Below are 21,131 nucleotides of genomic sequence, written 5' to 3' on the forward strand. Positions count from 1 at the left end.
TAAAATTGTATATATTTTACATAATTATATATAATCATGCATCTATATAATTATATGTAAAAATTTTTTTCTTGGATTAATAAATTTAAATTATTAATCAAGTTAATTATATGACATCGATCCGTATGTGAAAACACAACATAAAACAAAACGCTTTATAAGTTATAGCTAGATCTTTGTGCTAATATTTATTGTGTGATTTTATATACATTTTCAATTTCGCAAAATTGTGCGCCGAATAACTTTTTAGTTTTAAACTTAAACATTGTTCTTGTAAGTTGAACAAGTAATATCACAATATTAAATTAAAAATCAATTTAATGATAAGAAGTTCTAAGGGTTCTCACATTTAAATGGTTGTCAGCATCAGTTATTATTAACATGATTTTCAATTTAATATCGTAATATTACAAATTCTTGTCCAACTAAGAAGTGTGTTCCAAGACCAAAAAGTTATTTGGCGCACAGTTTCGCGAACTTGAAAATGTACATAAAATCACAATAATATCAGCACAATGATTTACCTATGACCTATAAAATATGTTGTTTAATGTTAAAGTTAGTTTAGTAACATTTTGTTTATATTGAAACAGTATTAAAGAAATGCTGGAGTTTCACCGATAAATTTGACTTACACACGTACTTGCAATTTACAAAAAAATAGATAGGTACGATTTATAAAACATTAACGGACCCCTACTCCCTAGTACATCGAGATCTCACGTATACGTACATGTCATTTTACTTAATGTTATATAAACAAAGCTAAAGTGATATCTCTAATAATATCTCTAATGTTTCTGAATGCAGAAAAATTCTAAATCAGGAAAAAAGATAAAAAATGAAGAATATATAATTTCGCAACAAAATACCGTGTGTTTTTTATACTAAACCAATTTTTTTAATTTATTTTGGGAATAGCCGTATTACCACTAGTTTTCTTCTTGCACCGATTAGGCAGTGTGTGTCACATTTTTATAAATCACGTCCTAAGAAATAAATATTTTATTACGTTAGGTTTAGAATCTATTCAAACAACACTTTTTAACATAATCATTAAAGTTTTAATATAAAATATTAGTTATTAACAAAGTTATTCAATAAAATGTAAATGGCTGCCATACTACCCCCTTTTTTTCTACTGTACTTTTTATTTTCTTTAACCTTCAATGACGTATAAATTATTTTAATGAGCATTGTCTGATGTTGGATCTAACATCTATGTTAATTTGTTGCTTCTTGACGTACATGCATCCGTTGATCAATAAAATAATTTTTATCTATAAAAAAATACGCAGAAAACGTTTATAAATAGCATGTACTAAAAATGTGTGCGGTAAAGATTCGCAATTAGTACGATCTCCAAAATAGAAGCAAGAGCACTATAATTTATTTCCTGTCGATATCTTCGAGATGAAAACAAAACACACAGAAACGATACAACGGTCCTGTATTAGTTGAGAAAACAAAGAGAAGAGATACGAGATAAACGAGATTATATATTGACGAATCTTACTCCGTCCTTGCAATGCCCCTACGGACGAATGGACCTCTTATGATGGCTATTTTCTCGGTGATATTTTTTTTTATTATCCATCATGCGCGACGTAGGTTGCACATAATAAAGAACACATTTTTCTATAACGATCGACCCGTGTTCAATCAACTGTTACGTTTATTTGTTTGTATAAAAAAAAAACAAAGAAATTCTCTTAAGGCTTTTGAGAAGGCAACCGAGAATTTCGCGTTGCCGGTAGTGACGTAGTATTGCGGAAAAAAATTAGAATAAGGGTAAAACGTGACTTGTTGATGATAAAATTTTGTCTTACATATTATTTCATTATTATGTGTTTCATTGTGAAAATGTGGATTGTTTCGTATTTATCAAATTCGTAAAAATGACCGCAAGTAAAGTTATCTTTGAATTTTATACGTAAAAGTTTTCACTTCTTTCAACAGCTGTTCGTACATTTTCTAGCCACAATACAACTAGCTGCAACGGAAATATCAATGAACAATTCGCCTTATACGTAATAATAGAGCAATCTATTCAAATAATCTAATAAAATGTTTATCTTTTTGATGCTTTGTGATATAACACACGCACGAGCGCAACGCACACAGAGAGAGAAAGAGAGAGAGAGAGAGAGAGAGAGAGAGAGAGAAAGAGATTGAGTAAGAGAGAAGCAAGAGAGAAAGAGGAAGAGATTCTTAATTTCAATAATTATAGAAGTTTCAATAAAATCAGTTATTTCTAAAAATGTTGTCTTTTATATATATATATATTTGTAATATATGAACAGCATAAACATATTTTACGTTTATATTTGTACGTGTTGCATATCGATACGTAATTATGCTTGGAATAATCAGAATTATTCAATTATTAAATTTTTATTGTGTGTTTTTTAAAGAAAACAAAATAATTCTGATGAAAATTCCGAACATTTTCATAAAACGATGACCAGGCGTCTGACCTGATCAATAGTAGTTCATTGCATTCAAGTAGCTGACAATGCCTCCATAAAATTCAGCGAATCAATAGATTCACACTGTCGTACTTGCATTGAATATATTATAATAATACAAAAATAATAATAACAAGAATCAAATTGCTGCAAAATTTTTAAGGATATTGAAATTTAAAACATATTAATCAACATTCACAATTATGTTCTTTTTTGCTTGTTTTCTAATCATTATAAATCATGAAATAACTAGAGAACTAAAAATAGCTAACATTATGTAAAATTATCAATCATTCATACTATATTATTTAGTTCCGTAAGTAAATTAATTAATGAGTAAGTTACACGTTGCGTATAAAATAGAACGTATAAAATGGAATATTGCGCATAATACAGCAAAAAAACCTGTTTCTTCGTCGAGATATGGGTCATTAATTTCGCATTATGTAAATAATTAAGCCATTCAAGTGCATATATTGATCGTTTAGTATTTACTTCGTGCATAAAAAGATCACATCGTACCTAAAATTTAATTGTTTTGCAAATTATACTATCTATCGTGAATTATTATTTGAAGTGCAATTCATTTGCTTTATCATGCTTTGTAAATTATTCAATATAATAATTTAATTTGTAATTTTTTCATGTGAGAAATTACCTTCAAGGTAAACTCGTCAAATAATACTGCGGAGTCATCATGCTTCAGTGTATCCAGAATGCATCCGTATCTTGTTGACAATGTAAATTCTGTTTACAGTAATTTTGAGGGGAACCCTTCAATGCATGTGTTTCATCATGACATGCTTGTTTATGTCATTAACAGTTAATATTATTAAATTTCATGCAAACTCTAGCTATTTGCGATAAGCTCGCACATTAATTCTACATTAAGCATAATAGATTTAACCAAAAATAAGAGCACACATTAATCATAAATGATATAAAGTATTGCGCAAACGATTCCCAAACATTTCTCATACACCCACGACTTTTTTCCTCCTGATGAAAAAGTGTGAGAACGAATAAAACGAATCGGAAATTGATCGCTTTGAGAAATATCTTCCACTTCCTGTTTCGTGATATATACGCATCTAACGGTAAAATATTTAAAATTTATAGATCGTGCATCCTTTTAGAGTTTTTATTTCTGAAATATGATTGCTATTAAAATGAGGGCTTACACAAGCACACCAGAAATACAAGAAAAAGGAATGGTAATAATTTAAAAGTAAATAAATATTAATTGCAAATATTAAAGTTTAAATTATTAGATGTAAAGTATTAACACATAAAAATGTTTATATAAAAATATAAGAATATGATTTAACTAATACGAGAGAGAGAAAGAAAATTATTGCAACATCTGAAATTATGATCTAATTTATATATATATATATATATATATATATACATATATATATATATACACACACACACACACACACACACACACACACACACACACACATATGTAGTACATATAAAGCCAGAAAAAAAGCAAGTAGTGCTGCTTGAAAAAGTAGATTACTCTCATTATTCAGATTATAAATATTTTATGTTTGCCTTTTTTCTAAAAATATACTTAATTATTAATATTTTTATAAAATTTATTATTTTATTTCTATGAAATTTATTATTATATTTATAATTTTTTTTAAACATACTTACTGTACATTAAAAATATATTATACAATATATTCCTTAATTACATTCTTATAAATTAAAATATTAAATTTATACAACAAAATTATTTTTCCAGAAAAAAATATTATTTTTAGCATATTAATTTTTTGATATATTAACAGTATACAATTTATATTTACTCTTAAATTTTATTTTTACTCTGTTAAAATAAACTATAAATATTTTACTTATAGTTACCAGAAGCAAACTATATTGCAAAGTTGCACAATGTCACAATTATACACGTGATTGATCGTAATGATACTTGCACGAAATAATGAATAGCGAATAGCAGTAATACGATATAATAACATCTGATATAAGAGTAATTATGTACAGCGCCATTCGTCGCATAAAGATTTTTTTTTGCATGATAATCAAGTTCAAAGTCCTAAACATTATTTGCGAAGGAAAATACGCAGTTCGGAAAAATCCAGAAACCACAGTTACGATTCCTTCCTCATAGAGATACACTTGTTAGAAATTTTTCTAAACTAATCCAGGCCTTGACAAACAAAAGTTAGAAATCTGTGTGCCCGTCATTGAGATTTTACAACTCTTTTACATCTTTCTACATATCCTATTTTTTCATTCTTAACAGATATCGTAAATTTTGCAGCAAACTCCAAAGCAGAGTATTGCTTTTGCACAGTATTATTATTTAATGACAATAAAGTGTAGAAAATTTCATGTTCAATACATTATATATCGACAAGAGAGAGGTGGAACACTATTTTGTTTTCTTAAAGTACTTATGAACACCAGTTTGTTAGTCATATCGTTCTACCAAATCATATAAGTAAAAGTTTATCAAGCGTATAAAAAGAGAAAAAGAAAAAGAAGAAGAAACGTAATTTACAATTTACTGATAAACAAAACAAATGCGTTTGTGAAATAAAAGAGGGGTAATAATTATATTAATTGTTGAATGCGTTTGCATTAGCGACAGATTTTCCGACGTTTTTCGACGAATTGTTTCGCTTTTCTACTCTTTCTTCTTATTCCCCTCGTTTAACTCGTTGAAGTTGGCCTTGTTCACATTTGCCTTGACTAGTCTAGCTTCCGTCTTCCGAGACAGACGTTATAAATTTATCTTATTAGATAACTTCTTATTTTTATGAAATATACGCATCATATCAAATTGTTATTGAACAATAAAATAAGGGTTGATAAAAAAACATTATACACTTTTAAGGAATTGCGGCTGAAAATTAAAAACAACCGTTAATGCCCTGGAACGTCAGTGACGAAAATAAAGTCAAATTAGAATTTAAAAAAGTGAAATACAAAATCGGTTAGTTGCGTCAGCAACTTTCAAAAAATTTACAAAATACGCGATTAAACACATCCGTACGCGTTGACCGCATTGGCAAAGGACAAACTATTTTATAGATTAATGGCCATCTGTAAGCAGGGCTATTAACTTTTGGTACATTCAGATTCAGCCACAGCATCGCTCCTCAGCCACTATTCCGATTTTCAAGTCTCCCGAATATCTTCTAGAAACTAAATCTGCCTTCTTAGCCTTCATAATTACTCACAAAATGGGAAATTCAATCGCATCCCGGGATATCGTATCATGTTATGTTCAACACAATGAGAATCTTGTAGATGCCAATAACGTTATGAGTCATTAAACGGAGTTGCTGAAAGCTATCACGAAATTTGAAGTAATGTCAATATAATAGTGCAATATAAATATATAACATTTTATATAACGACAATGTAGATAAAAAACTGAAAGATGAAAAATGTGAAAAGTGTTATATAAATATTGTCACATTGTTGTTATTTCAATATTATGACTAAACAACGGAAAACGTAAGATTTAAATAAAATATTTATATTGTATCTCGATAACAATCTAGATTGCATTTATACGTGATTGTGAAGTGACATCTATTACCTCAAATGTTACTCCAATGCAATGTTGCAACTATATTTTGTATTTGCTAATTATATAATTATTTATTTAAAATTATTTTTAAACATACGCATATAAATTTATAAAATTTTTAATAATCTCAAATTTTAAATGTTACGATGACGTTATTATTATGCATTTTCTAAATCATATTAATTACGACAAAGTAATTACATATTGCATAATACTTTACATTTAAGCCCACGCTATAGTTAATACTGCAGCAACTTCTAAGAAAAATATAATTTGCAATTTTAAATTGCATTACACGCGAAATATTCTGTTATTTTGTAACTAACAATGCAATTATCGAATATTTTTTACGATACAAAAAATATATTGATATATATTTTTATAACTTACACAAATAAAGAAAAAAAATCTTTGCAATAGAGTTCTTAGTAAAAACGTGATAAAAAGATCGAAGATCAGAAAGTGACAGTAATTGTAAACATATGTACAAGCAATATATTCTTATCGTGATACACTCTTCTTTTAAAAGCATTTAATATACTTACGCGATCACAATGAACGATTTAACATGAATAGAAAAGATGTCAACAAATGAATAACAAATAGAAAAGATGTCAGCAAATAAATAACAAATAATAATATGACACATTACAAATATTGTAAAATTTATAAATATTTTAAAATTATTATCATGATAAGAGAGTTTAATTAATATACTCATAAATTCTCGCTTACTGGAAAATTGAATTATAAAATGCAGTATAATACTTTACTTACGTAAAGAGCAATCGCATTTCGCTCCATAAAAATGCACAGGTCGTTAATGCGATGGAAAATGCACCGGTCACTCCGCGACGCGGTTCAATAACAACGTACTTAAACAGAAATTCAAAGTGTCACGATGTGAGCTAATGATTTTCGTTGGAAAAGCGATGTTACGCAATATAGTAATAAATGGAACCAAATTTAATGCAAATTTCATTTTCGATTACATCAATCGGACCGCATTTCTTCCTAAATTATTACTCGCGTCGCGCTAATATCGTCACGATATTTGAAATTATGTTATTTCATGTTTATTCATTGCTGATCCATCGAAACGATCTGTGACGTTTGCAGAAGTATTAAATTTATCCGAATTAAATTTATCCAATGCCATCTACTTTTATCTTTCTCTCTATCGTCGAAAGTGAAATATTTATATGGCATTTATATTTATCGGTTCGCTGCATTTAATGTATATTTATAGTGCGTACGAAAACAGTGGAATCTTTTCATACCTTCCATACGCCTTTGCACGTGTCCGACCGTGACACATAATTCAATACACGCTATTAATCTTAGTTGCTTGACGTGCTTTCTTACATATATGTTTTCAAAATTGTTTAAGATTATAAATGTATTATATTCATTGATATTTATAAAACATTTTATCTACATATACTAGTTATCTTAAGATTAATAATCAATATAAAGAAAAATAATGATTGATGACACTTTATTCATCATACAAGCTATTATAATTACAAAATAGATTATATTGCCGTCTGACTATTATATGTTATTTGAAAATTTGTTGCAGTTGCTGTTGTAATAGCATTTTTCATTTGCTGGGCTCCATTTCACGTGCAACGATTAATCGCTATATATGGTACTAATTCAGAGGATCACATCACTTCGAACGGCCCGTGGATAGAGTTCGTTTACCTTCTAATGACTTACATATCAGGTGTCTTCTATTACGTATCCACGACGATCAACCCGATCCTGTACAACATTATGTCAAATAAATTTCGCATGGCGTTTATGGTGAGTAAAACAAAAACTTGATATTTTAGAAAAAAGTTAAAAATTACAATAACAACTTAGAATTTAAATGCAAATAAAATTCCGCGTAATTTAGAGTAATTCCCATATGCCGTATATGCCGTACTTAACAAAAACTTAATTTATTAAACGTCATTTGTTACGTTTAAAATAAATAAAAAATAAATAAAAATATAATAGGTTTAATAAATGGAACAATCAAGCTGCATAGATAAACTTATATATTGGTATAATCCATCTTTTAGTATTTCTCTACACTTATGTATCATGAAATAACTACTTAGCTTTTTATTTTGTACTCTATATGGAGAATAATTATTTTACGTAGGTTGCTTCTTTGCGCATTAATTTTCTCTAATAACTCTCAACAAATTAATTCAACTCACGATGGTTACTTTAATAAAAATCACAACATAATACTAATATAACGTCACTTGAAAGAGAAGTTGTAAACAAATTATTTTCACTTTTATTTTTTCTGACTACTGTGACGTAAATACTGGAATTACTCTAAGTAAGCGTATCATGTAATAAGTGTACATAATAGTACATTGCAAGTATAATTTTCATAAATGTTATTATAAGTCTATATCTTTTTGCTTCTTTTCTTCTTGATTACCGGTACCCTTTTATAAATTTCCGTATTTTGTTTGTATTTTGTCCTTTTTAACAGAATTTTTTAACTAGAATTGTCGATAATAATAATGGTGTCTGCAAACATAAAATGAATTAGTAATTTTCTCTGACTATATCATTTTAGAAATTTTGTTTTACAAAAGAAAGACTTTTAATCCATTCGTGTTCAAATAATTCTTTTATTTTTACCTTAAACCGCTAAAGAACCAATGTATAGCACTTAATGTATAATATATCCTCAAATAATCGTATAGTAATATTTCTCAAAATTTTGAGTTGCGTATTAGTTATCGACTATTCTAGATATAACAAATTTTAATATATTATATTTTATTTATAAAACATTTTTCTTTTTTTAAACTTTATTGGAAAGGTTATTGAAGAAATATTAAATAAAACATATTGTATAATGTTTATATAATATTCTTCAATACTCTTTTCAGCAAAGATTTTTTTCGATTGCATTTATTATTTTTTTTTTTTTTTGCATTGAAGTAAAATATAAAATATTGAAAATTTGTGTATATAATTTCAAATAATGTAAATAATATCAAAATCGTCATTCTTCAGTAACTAAAAATGAGGATAGGAACCAGATTGGCACTTTCTGCGGTTCTAGGGTCCCAATCTTGAAAGTTTTAATGCTAAAGAACGTCCAAATTTATTTTACCCATTACCCATTATAAATGAATCCAGTCTGGTTCGTTCCAGGAAACATTATCGAAGAGCTTCAGACTTCCTGGATTGCCAGCACGTAACGAGCAACGATCCTATTCCAGCCTGTCGCGATCCCAACCAAGGACCATCGGGGCTTACGGCTCAAGGATAGCGGGGACCAATGGTGCATCCGGCATAATTGCCGACAGCATGGAAGGTTCGGGGAATTCCATGGAAGAAAGTCAAAAACAGCCGATAAATAGCCCAGAACATCGACCGATGTCTAGTAGCGTTCTAAATACACCTCGGACAAACTCGGTACGGAGTGGACACGCTAAAGAAACGAAGAATAACAACGACGTTCTGCCGGCAAGGGACAGTTCGCGGTCGCTGATTAGCGGACATCAGAGGAATCGATCGATTCGCAAAAATCAGGAGACTTCGTGGACCAAGAGAACGAGGTACAAGAATGTGCAAAACGTATCCAGTATCGACAGTTTCGAAAAAAAGTGGTGGAGGTTTTTAAAGTGGTTGCCCGGTTTGAAAGCTCTTACATTTCCCAGGGATTCGACCGTGCCCGAGGATCACGTGTTCGATGAGACCGGTAATCCCCACGAGGAGCTGTCAATGACGATGTGGAACATTCGCGATAGCAATGAACAGCGACCCGTATAGAACGGATTCGCAGGTGTTTTAGTGATTCAAAAAGACTGATTTTTTTCGTTAGTTTCTGCATTCTTCACATCGACAATTCAAAATGTCATTATCTAACAATCTTATGGAAATGATGGCGCCGCTCGATCTGAAAGCGTGATCGTTTAAGGGGGCATATACGTGTAAATTTAATAGAGTAAACTATCACACAAAATGAATAAAATACAAGTGTAACGAAGAGCAAAAATTGAATCTATGCACATAGATTGATTTGTCACTCGTTGAATCGCTATCTAAAAATTATAGTAAATTCGCATACCATTTAAATGAAAGAGTATTCTTTTCCTATAGTAGATCAATATTTATAAATGTAAATTATCACTTTACACTTTTAAATAGAAAATTTCATTAGCTAGAGATATTTATCAGTCGATATAGAGTGAACCGTGATTCATTGTATAGTTTCAGAGTGCAATCGTGAGATTTAGAAAGTACGCAGAATAAAATAACTTATATAGCATCAAAAGTTTTCAGAAATATTTTAACTAAAAAAAAATAAAACATTTTATAAGGGTTGCAAAATATATACAACATTTTTTTTAATGTCTCTGGAGCAGCAAAATGTTCGCAATTCTTGCATTTAAATCCTCGCAAAAAATTGCTGAGAAGGTTATAAATATTACGGAAAAGTCATTGAAATTTTTCTGAAATATTGTTGATTTTATTAAAAGTTATAATAAAAATTATGTATAAGATATAATCCTTATTCTATGTTTTTATTATTTGCAATCTGATTAATGTAATAAATGTAAATATAATTTCTATATATACACATATATTTAATAAAAAGAATGAATAATATATATGTGAGACAATAATATTTTATTTGTGTAACATTCTTGTACTTCCAATACATAGACTTAGCACACGCCACCAGCGGACTTTGAAAATTTTTGCTCGTACAGATAGCCGAAGCAACAAAGCAAATTTTTTGCTTGGGTATATTAGCATATCTAAATAAAATATGATTTTGACAAACTTGAATACTATCAGCATTTTGTATTATTTGTTAATAAAATTCAAATATTAAATAGAGAAACGTATGGTCTCTATGACAAAATAAACACGATTTTTTCCGTTTTTCCGCAAGAAATTCGCAAAGGAGCTTATTTCGACCCGTATATGCCTCCTTAAATTTTTAACAATCTTTTCGGGACTAGAAAAGACTGAGAAATTAAGATAGTGACGCTTGTGATTCTGTCTCATAATTAATTTAGAAACATCCTAATGTGTGTCCAACGAACGTATGAAATAAAGAGACCTTCAAAAATATCTGTGAAACATACTTATTTATTACTGATAATTGCCAAACAAGTTTTGTGCAATTTTGTACGATTGCTGGATGCTGGCATCCAATGTTGCATAAAGTCTACTGAATCCGATACATCGAAGGAATAAACATGTCAGAAATATTGCGATCATATATCGCGTGTAATTCAATATATAAATCAAATAACATACTACGATCCGACCATAAATCTTCCCAGAGCGCATTTTTGTCATGCGTGCAATCATTGATCATTAGAGAGATTTTCTCATGTAGCTCGAATTTATTAAAAACTCAAATAATATACGAGTAATCGTAAACGATTACGTGATATTACGTAAATTATACCTTTTAATTTTGTAAATTCTCATATCTCAAACATTTAAATTTATCAACGTTGTAAATAAAATAATGTATGCAACTTTGTAAATAAAATAATATATGCAAATAAACGTTATTTTTAGAAGCGTTGAAGTCAACACTGAATCGACATTTTGTCTAATATTTTTTTTATACTGCTTTAAAAAAAAAAAATTATGCTGAAAAAAAGATAAACTAGCAAATTTCTTGCAAAATCCAAACAAATATTATGATAGTTAAATATCATTGAATGTATTAATTAATTAATTATCATTGATTGTACATAAGCCATTCTTACAACTGAGTCAACACTGTTCAAAGAAAGTAAAGCCACTGCATCATTCATTAAATAACTATTAATAAATATCAGAAAAGTATTAAAATAATAAATTATAAATTAATTGACATTTTTTTAGATCTAATTTTCATGTAGATTTGATTCAAATTCTTTTTACTTAAAAAATTTAATTATATTAAGCTGTTTTTATTTGTTCTGACTGATACGGTGACTCTATTTTCATGTAATTTATTGTTATACAATATACAATATATGAAACAATATAATAAGCATTTAAAATAATTTACGAAAACAAATAGAAGCGAATATTTATTTCGAATAATCCAATTTCACGAACGTGACAAGCGTCTTAAAACGCATTGCGTGGATACGTGCTCTACGACATTACTTGTCGTAAATTATACGAACTACAACGATATTAATTTTTAAATAAGAATCTTCTAAGTACTCTCTTATCTGTAATGTATCATTCCTTATGAAAATAAGCTGTAAAGTTAATTCAATTGGTCTGATAAAATTGGTACATCCATACAAATTGGTACATGCATATGTCGAGTTCATTTGCAAATTCAAATCTGCAAATGTTATTTAATACTCTTTCGAATTATTGTAAAATGTAATGCTGTAGCGAGAATACAATTTAAAATAAGATACAGCGGTATGATTCTTCTATGTCATCGATTGAATTTTTATGGTATGATATTATTCCGTTATGTGTATAAGTATAAATCGTTAACTGTGTAAAATTCTTTATTTATTTTCTTTAGCATATCTCTCACTGGATGTTGTTCGTAGCTGTATGTATACCAATATCGATATTGATATTTTGATAATTACAGATATAGACACCTATAATGTGTCTGAAACTTATATCTGGTCTTTTATTCTCTTCTTCCCTTATATTCAGCACAGATCTCCTAGGAATGTCCTTGAGACATCCTTTGGATAAAGTGTGCTATTAAAAAAAGTAATTGCAAATTATCCTATTTGGTAAAAACAATTCTATTAAAAAGTTTCTCCAGACTTTTTATATAATAATATAAGAACCTGATCAAATTTTCACAATAAAGAACTCCGCGCAAATCTAATGGAAAATAGCTCCCAGTCAAATTGCTTTAAAGCTTAATATTTTATAATTCATATCAAGCTGATTAGAAATTCTTAGAATCACAAACCTCTAAATGCTTTAATTTTGCTTCAGGACTTTTGGAAGGTTTTTATATTTTATATGATAAAATACAGAAAATTCAAAATAAATCTATTTTACAACATTTATGCATGTATCAAAATATATATCTGCAAATGTACATATAATTTTAGTTTTTTGCTTGTTCTCAGAATTACTCGACATGAATGACGTGAACGTGATGGGCATTTCATTTCTTTGCTTGATTTTCGTATAGGAGTATGAAATGTTCATGAATTGTACAATTCTCTTTATGTGACGTCAAATATGACGTAATATTAATGAAAATGTAGCAACATCTTTACTACATTAAAAATATGATTATGAATCATTCTTTTACAATTCTTTCCACGTCAATATTTATTAAAATGTTTGTAAATATCAAATTAGCAATTTTATTAATTAAAATTTATTCTTTGTTTACTTACAAGTGGCTATGCTGAAAGTTCTTATGTTAAAAGATATATGAATGAAAGATATATGAATGACTCTCTTCTATTATTTTGAAAAAATTCTTTAAATTTCTTATACATAATACACTATCTATAATTTTTTACTAAAACTAATTATTAAATACTTATTATTATAATAATATATGTATTTTTGTACTTACATCCTTGAAAATTATTTTGGGAATTCCAGTAAAATCCCACAACTAGATATAATTATCCTTCATATTTTGTCAGTTGAGCGGGAACAGACAAAGTTGTTTCAGTTGGCGGCAAATAATTCTCTGGAACCGCACGTGTGTGGATAATATGGCAGAAAATATAATATTCGATAAAATACACATTCTATATTTCAAAAATATATACAGCATCATCTAAAAGTTTGACGCACCGGGAATAAATGCATAAAGTCGAAATTAATTAACGAAATAAATGGTCATGATATATTGGTTCTTTAATAACGTGGTTTATTGAAATGTTTCAATAAAATTTTATCAATAAAAAACAAAAGTGTTTTACAATTTACTTTAGCATGTAGAATTAAGGATGTACGTGAGTTACATCTCAAGCATTAGCAAAAATATAAAAGTTTCACAGATTGTTTTATTATTACGTTTGAGTATCGGTATAAAGTTTAATAACACTTTGTTTTTATATAAAAAATTTTGTACTTATTTGCGTTTTGTACTCATTTGCAAAGATAAGAAAGTAAAACGTTATGAATTTGATCAAACTATTTACATCTAGTAATAAAACTGTGATTACTTAAAGAAAATGAGATCATTTTTACACAGCATGAGCCATTATGAGCCAAATTAATGTTTTATTTTTTTTAGCTGGTTTCAAGACAAAAATTCCGATATACTCAATCAAATTTTTTTATCGTTAATTAGGAAAAAATGAAAAATTACATTAAAAAAGTCTGCAGATTTAAAGTTTTGATAACTTTTAATTTGATAATCCAACTTGTACAGACAAAACATCCTTAAAAAATTAGTCTACATATTTTAGTCTATATAGTCTTCACTTTTACCCTAGCTGCATAAATTTTTTGCATTTTTTTTAAATTTTAGTAGAAAGTTTAGTAATTTTATTAAAACAATAAAAAATAATAACAAGAAAAGTAAACAAACTACACAACCGTATTGTTAAAAATTAAAAAAATTATAATTACAAACAATATTATAATAGTTTATTTAAAATATATATATTTATACATTTGTAAATGTGGTGTAATATAATACATGATTAGCTCTAGGTCAAAACAAATCATACAAAACAAAAGATATGTAAAACTTTTTTGTTTTTTTCATGCTCTTTGTGTTTCAATAAATTGTAAAAAGAAGCATGATTAAAATCATTTATTCTGTCAAGTAATCTTTATTATCCATTTCAAATGCATTCAAACTTTTTGTCGATATTACTTATAATACAACGCTGTAATTTGATTGATTTAATCCAGTGCAGTGTTTAGAATTAGTTGCACATTTTTTAAGTGACGCCTCCCCCCCCCCTCCCCCTCCCCACTATCGTTCATGGATTGATATTATATCGGTTCTTTAATAAAATGGTTTATTGAAATACTTTTTGATATTTATATCAATAGTTTTGCCTCTACAAAAATTACAGTTGATTGTATCTGTTAGAAATAGAGAGAGTTAGAAATAGTGTTATCGCTTAGAAGTGTTAAATTTGTACCTGTCTATTAAGAAATAAATAAATAAATAAGACAAAATATTTTTTCTTCAAGAAAAACTAAAATTAGAAAATACTATGCCAGTCAATAAAGAGACATAATTGAAAATTGAATAATATATATTTAATAACGTGTTTATATAACAAAGCAAGATATATATATAAAAATGTATATGAGACAATATGTAACCGTGTCTATATAGAAAATAAATATAAAGTGAAAACGCATAGAAATTGTACATTTTTCTTTACTTAAATGTAATGGGAAGAAATCTTTTAACAAATATCCCTGCATAGGATTATTATGCATAATTTTTGAGAAACATATTTGAGATTCAGGCGATTGAAATATAATAAAATTAGTAACGACTCTATAAATCTCAAGTGTTAATACATGATCTATTAAGAAACTTATAAACTAACGAAAACAAATTCGCATCTTAAATGCCAATATTTTTTGTAACAATAATACTGAAAATATGGAGATAGAGAAATATATGTAACAAATAATATATAAATAATAATACCTTAATTAATTTCTCGCATATTGCTTTCCAATAACGGATATTATAACAAATATTTAATTGAAAACAAGTTTAATTCTGCATGAAAGTAATTAGATCAGATTTAATTGTCGAAGTGGAATTGAAGTACCTATTCCTCGAACATGATAGAAGGGCAGTGTATAAAAATTACATCATAATAATTACATATATCGTCATTTACATATAGTAAATTTTATAAGTTATATGATTCGCGTATTGTAATTTGATATACGCGATTAAGTACAATCTTTTGCACGTAGGCGGTGTACTAAATACATATAAATATTTAAATAATGTGTTCCGACATATTTATGTATATATATATAATATATATATAATATATATATTCAACATGAATTACATGTACATATATAATATCCCTTATATTCTGACATTTTAAATAATAACAATCATGTACATTGAATGTGATAAGCGTGAGTGAACTTACAGATACGGGAATGTATATCGAATGAGAAACGTGGAGACAATTATTGTTCTGTGACAGTCTGTTTCGTCAAGTGTCGCAAATTCTTTCACGGTATACTTTCGAGACAACCTTTGATGTGCTGCCAAGCTTGAAGACCCTGCAACAATAGAAAAGAAATAGTGTTATCGCCCAGAAAAGTGCAAAAGGACCCCAAGTAAAACAATAGATCAAAAAATAAGTTAAAATGACAATTAAATAAAATGAACTATGATTCAAAAAGTAAATTTTAATAATTTTAATAATTATTTTGAAGTCATTTTAACGCTATGTTGATGTCACGATAATTTTTTGTTTTACTTGGGAATTCTGTACAGTAGTAAATTTAATATTTAAGTGACCTTCCGAGCTAGTTTAAATTGCAAAACACAGTAAGCTGCCAAAGTTTCTTTTAGATCGATGACTTTTTGATGTTGGAACCTCTCGATGTCCATCATGGCTTTAATAGAGAAAGACCTGAACAGAGATTTATTTAAATTAATAATATTTGTCGATGAATATCGATTATGATGATGTTAAAAACTCGGTTTTACTTTAAATCTTCGTCCACTTGCTTCACTGTTTCATCGTGCTGAGCAATTCGCTGTTCAAGCTGAAGAATTTTCAACTCGCGAACTTCCTCGGTGTCCACAGAGCCAAATAAACGCGACATCAGACCCGCCTTACCTTGAAAACAAAGTTTTTATTTTTGTTTCCGATGTAATATGCGTACAAATTTACGATAATATTCAAAATACATTTTATTCATGATGATATATGTACAATATATGTATGTACAAATCAAATTTAAATGTTATATATTTTGAGCACAATTATTCTAATAGCATAGAGTCAACATTTAAAAAATGTGTAATTGAAGAATATAAAAATAAAACAATTATTTTTAGTTTAATATAATCATCTTTTATTTCAATAAATTTTGTTTGAACAATGAATTTTCTATACTACAAAAAAATATTATAAAATTTTATTCTTAAAATACTTTAACTCTGCAAAGATCATTTTTCCATCATTGATACGATTTTTAATTTTGAAAATAAAAAATAATGACACTAAAATTTAACAATGAGTCAAGATGTGAAACAGGTAAAGAAGAAATGATCTACGCAGTATTAAACTATTTTAAGGATAAAAATTCAGAATGTTTTGTAAGTACAGTATAAAATTTAATTAATCGTTATAAAAAATATATTGAAAATGTATTGAAGTAAAAGATAATTGTATTAAAAAATAAAAGTAGTTGACTCATTTGATCACTATTATTATATCCTCAGATTGAAAATTCTTGAATCTTATCTCATACCTTGCATGACTTTGTCTTTCTGTTCAAACGTGGCAGTTAAGGCATCGTGCGCTTCATCTTTAGCTAATTGTAAAGCTTCTCTGCGTCTAACTACAGCCTGCAAAGCCGATGCGCCAAACAGCCATTCCTTCAGCTGATCGGCTATGAGTTCTTCCTCCTCGAGAGTAGTGTCTATCGTCGCCGCTAATGAGTCCAAGTAATGTCCAGATTTCTAAGAAAACAAGCTGTAATGCGGTGTTTTGCAAACTTAAACAACGTTTTTTTCTTTTTGGTTTAACAAGCCGCCGTTTCCAATTTTCAATATTTGCGAATAAAAGCGATGTTTTTCGTTTATCAGCACGATATATTATAACGTTACTTTTTACAACAAAGAATACCTGCAGTTCGTCGCCCATTCCTTTCTCTATGGCACTCCATTCACTGAAGACACGCCCATAATTGGCGTGCAGTTTATACAGACTGTGTTGTTTCTCAACGAGCCGTGCGCGTACTCGCAGGAGATTGCACAAGTTATTCTGTAAAAAGTAAATAACACTAATTACATATTCCATTTAACAATTATTGTTTCATATACTATAAGCAAGAAATTATATTTCTGCTTATACATGGTGTCTCATTTTAACTTTGTAAGTTCAATATTTTTAAATCTGTTACTTTTGGAAAAGCTTTTAGACAAAAATTGTATGGTTTGAAAGCGGACAAATAACGTTACAATTAATTCTTCAAATTTATATGAATGTGATTGTTTTAAATGAAAATAAATGATTCCGTTTACATAATATGATTTTTCTAATTATTCTGTATCTGTATAATCTCACATCAACACATAATCATTAACATTTCAAAAATAAAAATATTATTGAAATAAAATATGTTTTTTTTCCTTCTGAGTAAACGGAAGAAATAAATTCTTGGAAATCATCGCTCGTTAGATCGGGCAAATTTTGATATAACAATATATATAATTCGAAGGTAATATTTGGATTTCTAGCGTACCTGTAGTTCGATTCCATAATTTTTTATAGTTTCAAACCGTTTCTCTGGTTTTCTCAGTCGCACGGCTACACTAAGTGCTTTCAGTTTCGATTCTGCGATTTGTAAATACCCTAAAAAATAATAAATACGATTATTTAAGTATATTTAACATACAAATTTTTAATTTGCTGGTTTAATCTTTTTCTTTCTATCATTCATAGAGATATAACATTACCTGTTTCTTTAACACTTTCTCTCCAACCGTCCTTCTGCTGAAGAAATCCCATAAAATGTTCGTCGCGCGAAAGTATAGGATGCGATGCAACTCTTACAAGAAAATTCTGTGAATACAAAAATATTTTCAATGACTTTTTTGCTATAAAACTTTTATCATGTGGTACCCTCTAAATTTTGTACAATAAAAATTTAACTTGTACAATTTGAGTAATTTGCTACTGAATATAAGTATCAAAATTTTTATTTCATACGGAAAGCAATCACAATTGAATTAACAACTACGTTTAATTAGGCAAAATTTTGAAAATGGATAGATTTTCTAGTTATTGCAATCAAATATTTTGGGGTACAATCAGAATATCTAAGAATGATATAAGGATTTGATAACATTTTTTGATTAACAAAATTTCTGGTAAATAGTAATTTCATTTAATGGCATTGCCATCAGATGGATTCTGCAGCTGATCTGCTAATATAGCGTAGTCAGCAGGTTTTATCTTATTTGTGACAGCAATTTGTCGACAACTTTAAATAATACATTGTGTGCAAATTGTTACCATTCTGCTATAAAAAAAATTGATAACATGTTTTGCGCGATATCTGTTTATGCAGACTTGGCTATCTGAGGAAAGTATAACGTCGCAATTGTAACTTAGGAACATACCTCGAGTCCAGCTCTTCTGCGATCTACAAAGTCCGGATCGAAAGTGTCAGTGGTCACTTTCTGCCAAGCGTAAAGAACTTTTTTTTCCGGTAACGGCGGCAACACGATGTAGGGATAAGAGATCTCCAGATAAGCACGGAGCAACTCAAACTCGGTATATCGCCGCCATAACGAACTTATCCTAGTTAATGCGTTTTTGAAATTTGGGTCAGTGACTCTGTAAAAATAAAAAAAAAAAATAAAAAAATATCACATATAAATGCTTTGATAACAGTGTATCTCCTTAATAAAATTTGTAAATAAGACGTCTCAGTTCGAAATAAATTCTGTTACACAATTTGCTTCTTCATTGCTTTACTCACTTAGTTTCAATGAGGTATACTGTGTAGAATTCTCTTAAATTAAGTGCTCTATTCGCTCTCTTCTCAGCCTCCACTATTGAGATCTCCATATGGTCGAGCAGGCAGTCCTGGAATACATTGCAGTTTAATAAGTCTTCTTTAAACAGTCACTCCAGTTTGAGAGACACTGTCACTTCATAAACCATCTGTTTTCTTATCGTTGATAAGGAATGTCGCATTTTTGACGAAAGCAAACATTAGTACGCAACAGCTGTGCCCGCAAACTCACACATCGTACGTATACGAGGGAGACTGAGGGGAGAATAAAGTACGAGTCACTGACATAAATTGAGAGACGCTGCGCAGTGCTCCGATGATCACTGCGCGACACACATTTGCTTTGTTCACGACTCAATTAGAATTAAATCGATTAAACGGCTTCTCTACATCCGTCTAATTTAGCGAGTCCGCGGTCGGTAGTGCTGTTTCCAAAATTCCAGAATTGGAGTGTAATTCCGCGGCGGGCGAGCTCGACGGCGACGCAACTCCGAAAAGGCGGATGTACGAGAAAACGACTTATCGATTTGCCACGAACGAATGCGTGAAAAACAAGCCAAGGCCCTTTACCTCTTTTCGTGTCTCCATGGCGGTCATGTTAGCGTTGGTCTCCCTCTGATAGTTGCCGTTCTGAAAGATCTCTTCCATGATTTCTCACCTCCGACGTTGCCTGCGACTACCTACAGACCCAACCAGCGGGACTCCAATTTGGTCCTTCGCATCACGTTGGGTCGCTACCGACGTCGACCCGCTACCACCACCGGTCGTATCGATACTGCCGCGGTGCAGGGCTGTAAAGCGAGTTGTAACATTCTGCGCACAATCGCGGCAATCCGACCGAGAACCGGTCTCAAATACTGACGTTGCAATACAAACTCACAAGAGAACGCATTTCCAAGTGTAAATTTCTGATTTTAATGAAACTTTGTATTAGATTACATAAATAGATAAATTTAAAAAATATCAGTTGCTGCCCAAAAATAAGCGGTTTTAAGAGGTAAAATCATCCCTCTTGTGTAAAGAAATGTTCAGCTTTTTTTTTGTTATATCTCAAAAACTGTTCAAAAAATCAAAAAATGTTCTATACAAGAGTTTTATAATAAAATTACCTCTATTCATTCCTGTTAATAATATTTTATAAAAATAATTTTTGAAAAAATTTTGTTAAATAACTATTTTTGATGAACATGTATAGATTGTTCATATTTCACGAAAACAATCAGGTTGTTATATCCATATTTCGGATTAATTCAAACGATTTTTTCAGTGCAATTAGTAACAAAAATATTTAAAAATTATATTTAAATTATGGTAGAGGAAAGGAGAGGATTGTAAAATAACATTTTGATTTTTGATAATAATTTAATAAAAATGCGACACAATTCTAA

At 29.1% G+C, this 21,131-nt stretch overlaps 2 protein-coding genes across 4 annotated transcripts in view; one reads left to right on the plus strand and one right to left on the minus strand.

Annotated features, from left to right (window-relative positions):
- LOC105197213 (pyrokinin-1 receptor) overlaps nt 1-12,677 on the plus strand; it is a 43,382-nt gene extending 30,705 nt beyond the window's left edge. The window contains exons 2-4 of one of the 3 annotated variants that reach the window (XM_011163487.3): nt 7,631-7,857; nt 9,208-9,629; nt 9,732-12,677. In XM_011163487.3, coding sequence (XP_011161789.2) covers nt 7,631-7,857; nt 9,208-9,629; nt 9,732-9,843 — 761 coding nt within the window. In that variant the 3' untranslated portion in view covers nt 9,844-12,677. Of the gene's footprint in view, nt 1-7,630; nt 7,858-9,207 lie in introns of all 3 variants that reach the window. The other 2 variants (XM_011163485.3, XM_011163486.3) reach the window with 2 other exon arrangements.
- Nucleotides 12,678-15,367: 2,690 nt separating this feature from the next.
- LOC105197214 (sorting nexin-4) lies at nt 15,368-20,536 on the minus strand. Its single transcript, XM_011163488.3, has 10 exons — nt 20,314-20,536; nt 19,708-19,814; nt 19,346-19,562; nt 18,680-18,785; nt 18,466-18,575; nt 17,847-17,984; nt 17,470-17,680; nt 16,700-16,832; nt 16,508-16,622; nt 15,368-16,266 (listed from the first exon to the last, which is right to left on the minus strand). The coding sequence occupies exons 1-10, from the start codon at nt 20,389-20,391 to the stop codon at nt 16,216-16,218; spliced, it is 1,266 nt and encodes a 421-aa protein (XP_011161790.1). The 5' UTR covers nt 20,392-20,536; the 3' UTR covers nt 15,368-16,215.
- Between the last annotated feature and the right edge of the window lie 595 nt (nt 20,537-21,131).

This window comes from Solenopsis invicta, chromosome 3, assembly GCF_016802725.1.
Source record: "Solenopsis invicta isolate M01_SB chromosome 3, UNIL_Sinv_3.0, whole genome shotgun sequence".
Lineage (NCBI taxonomy): Eukaryota > Metazoa > Arthropoda > Insecta > Hymenoptera > Formicidae > Solenopsis > Solenopsis invicta.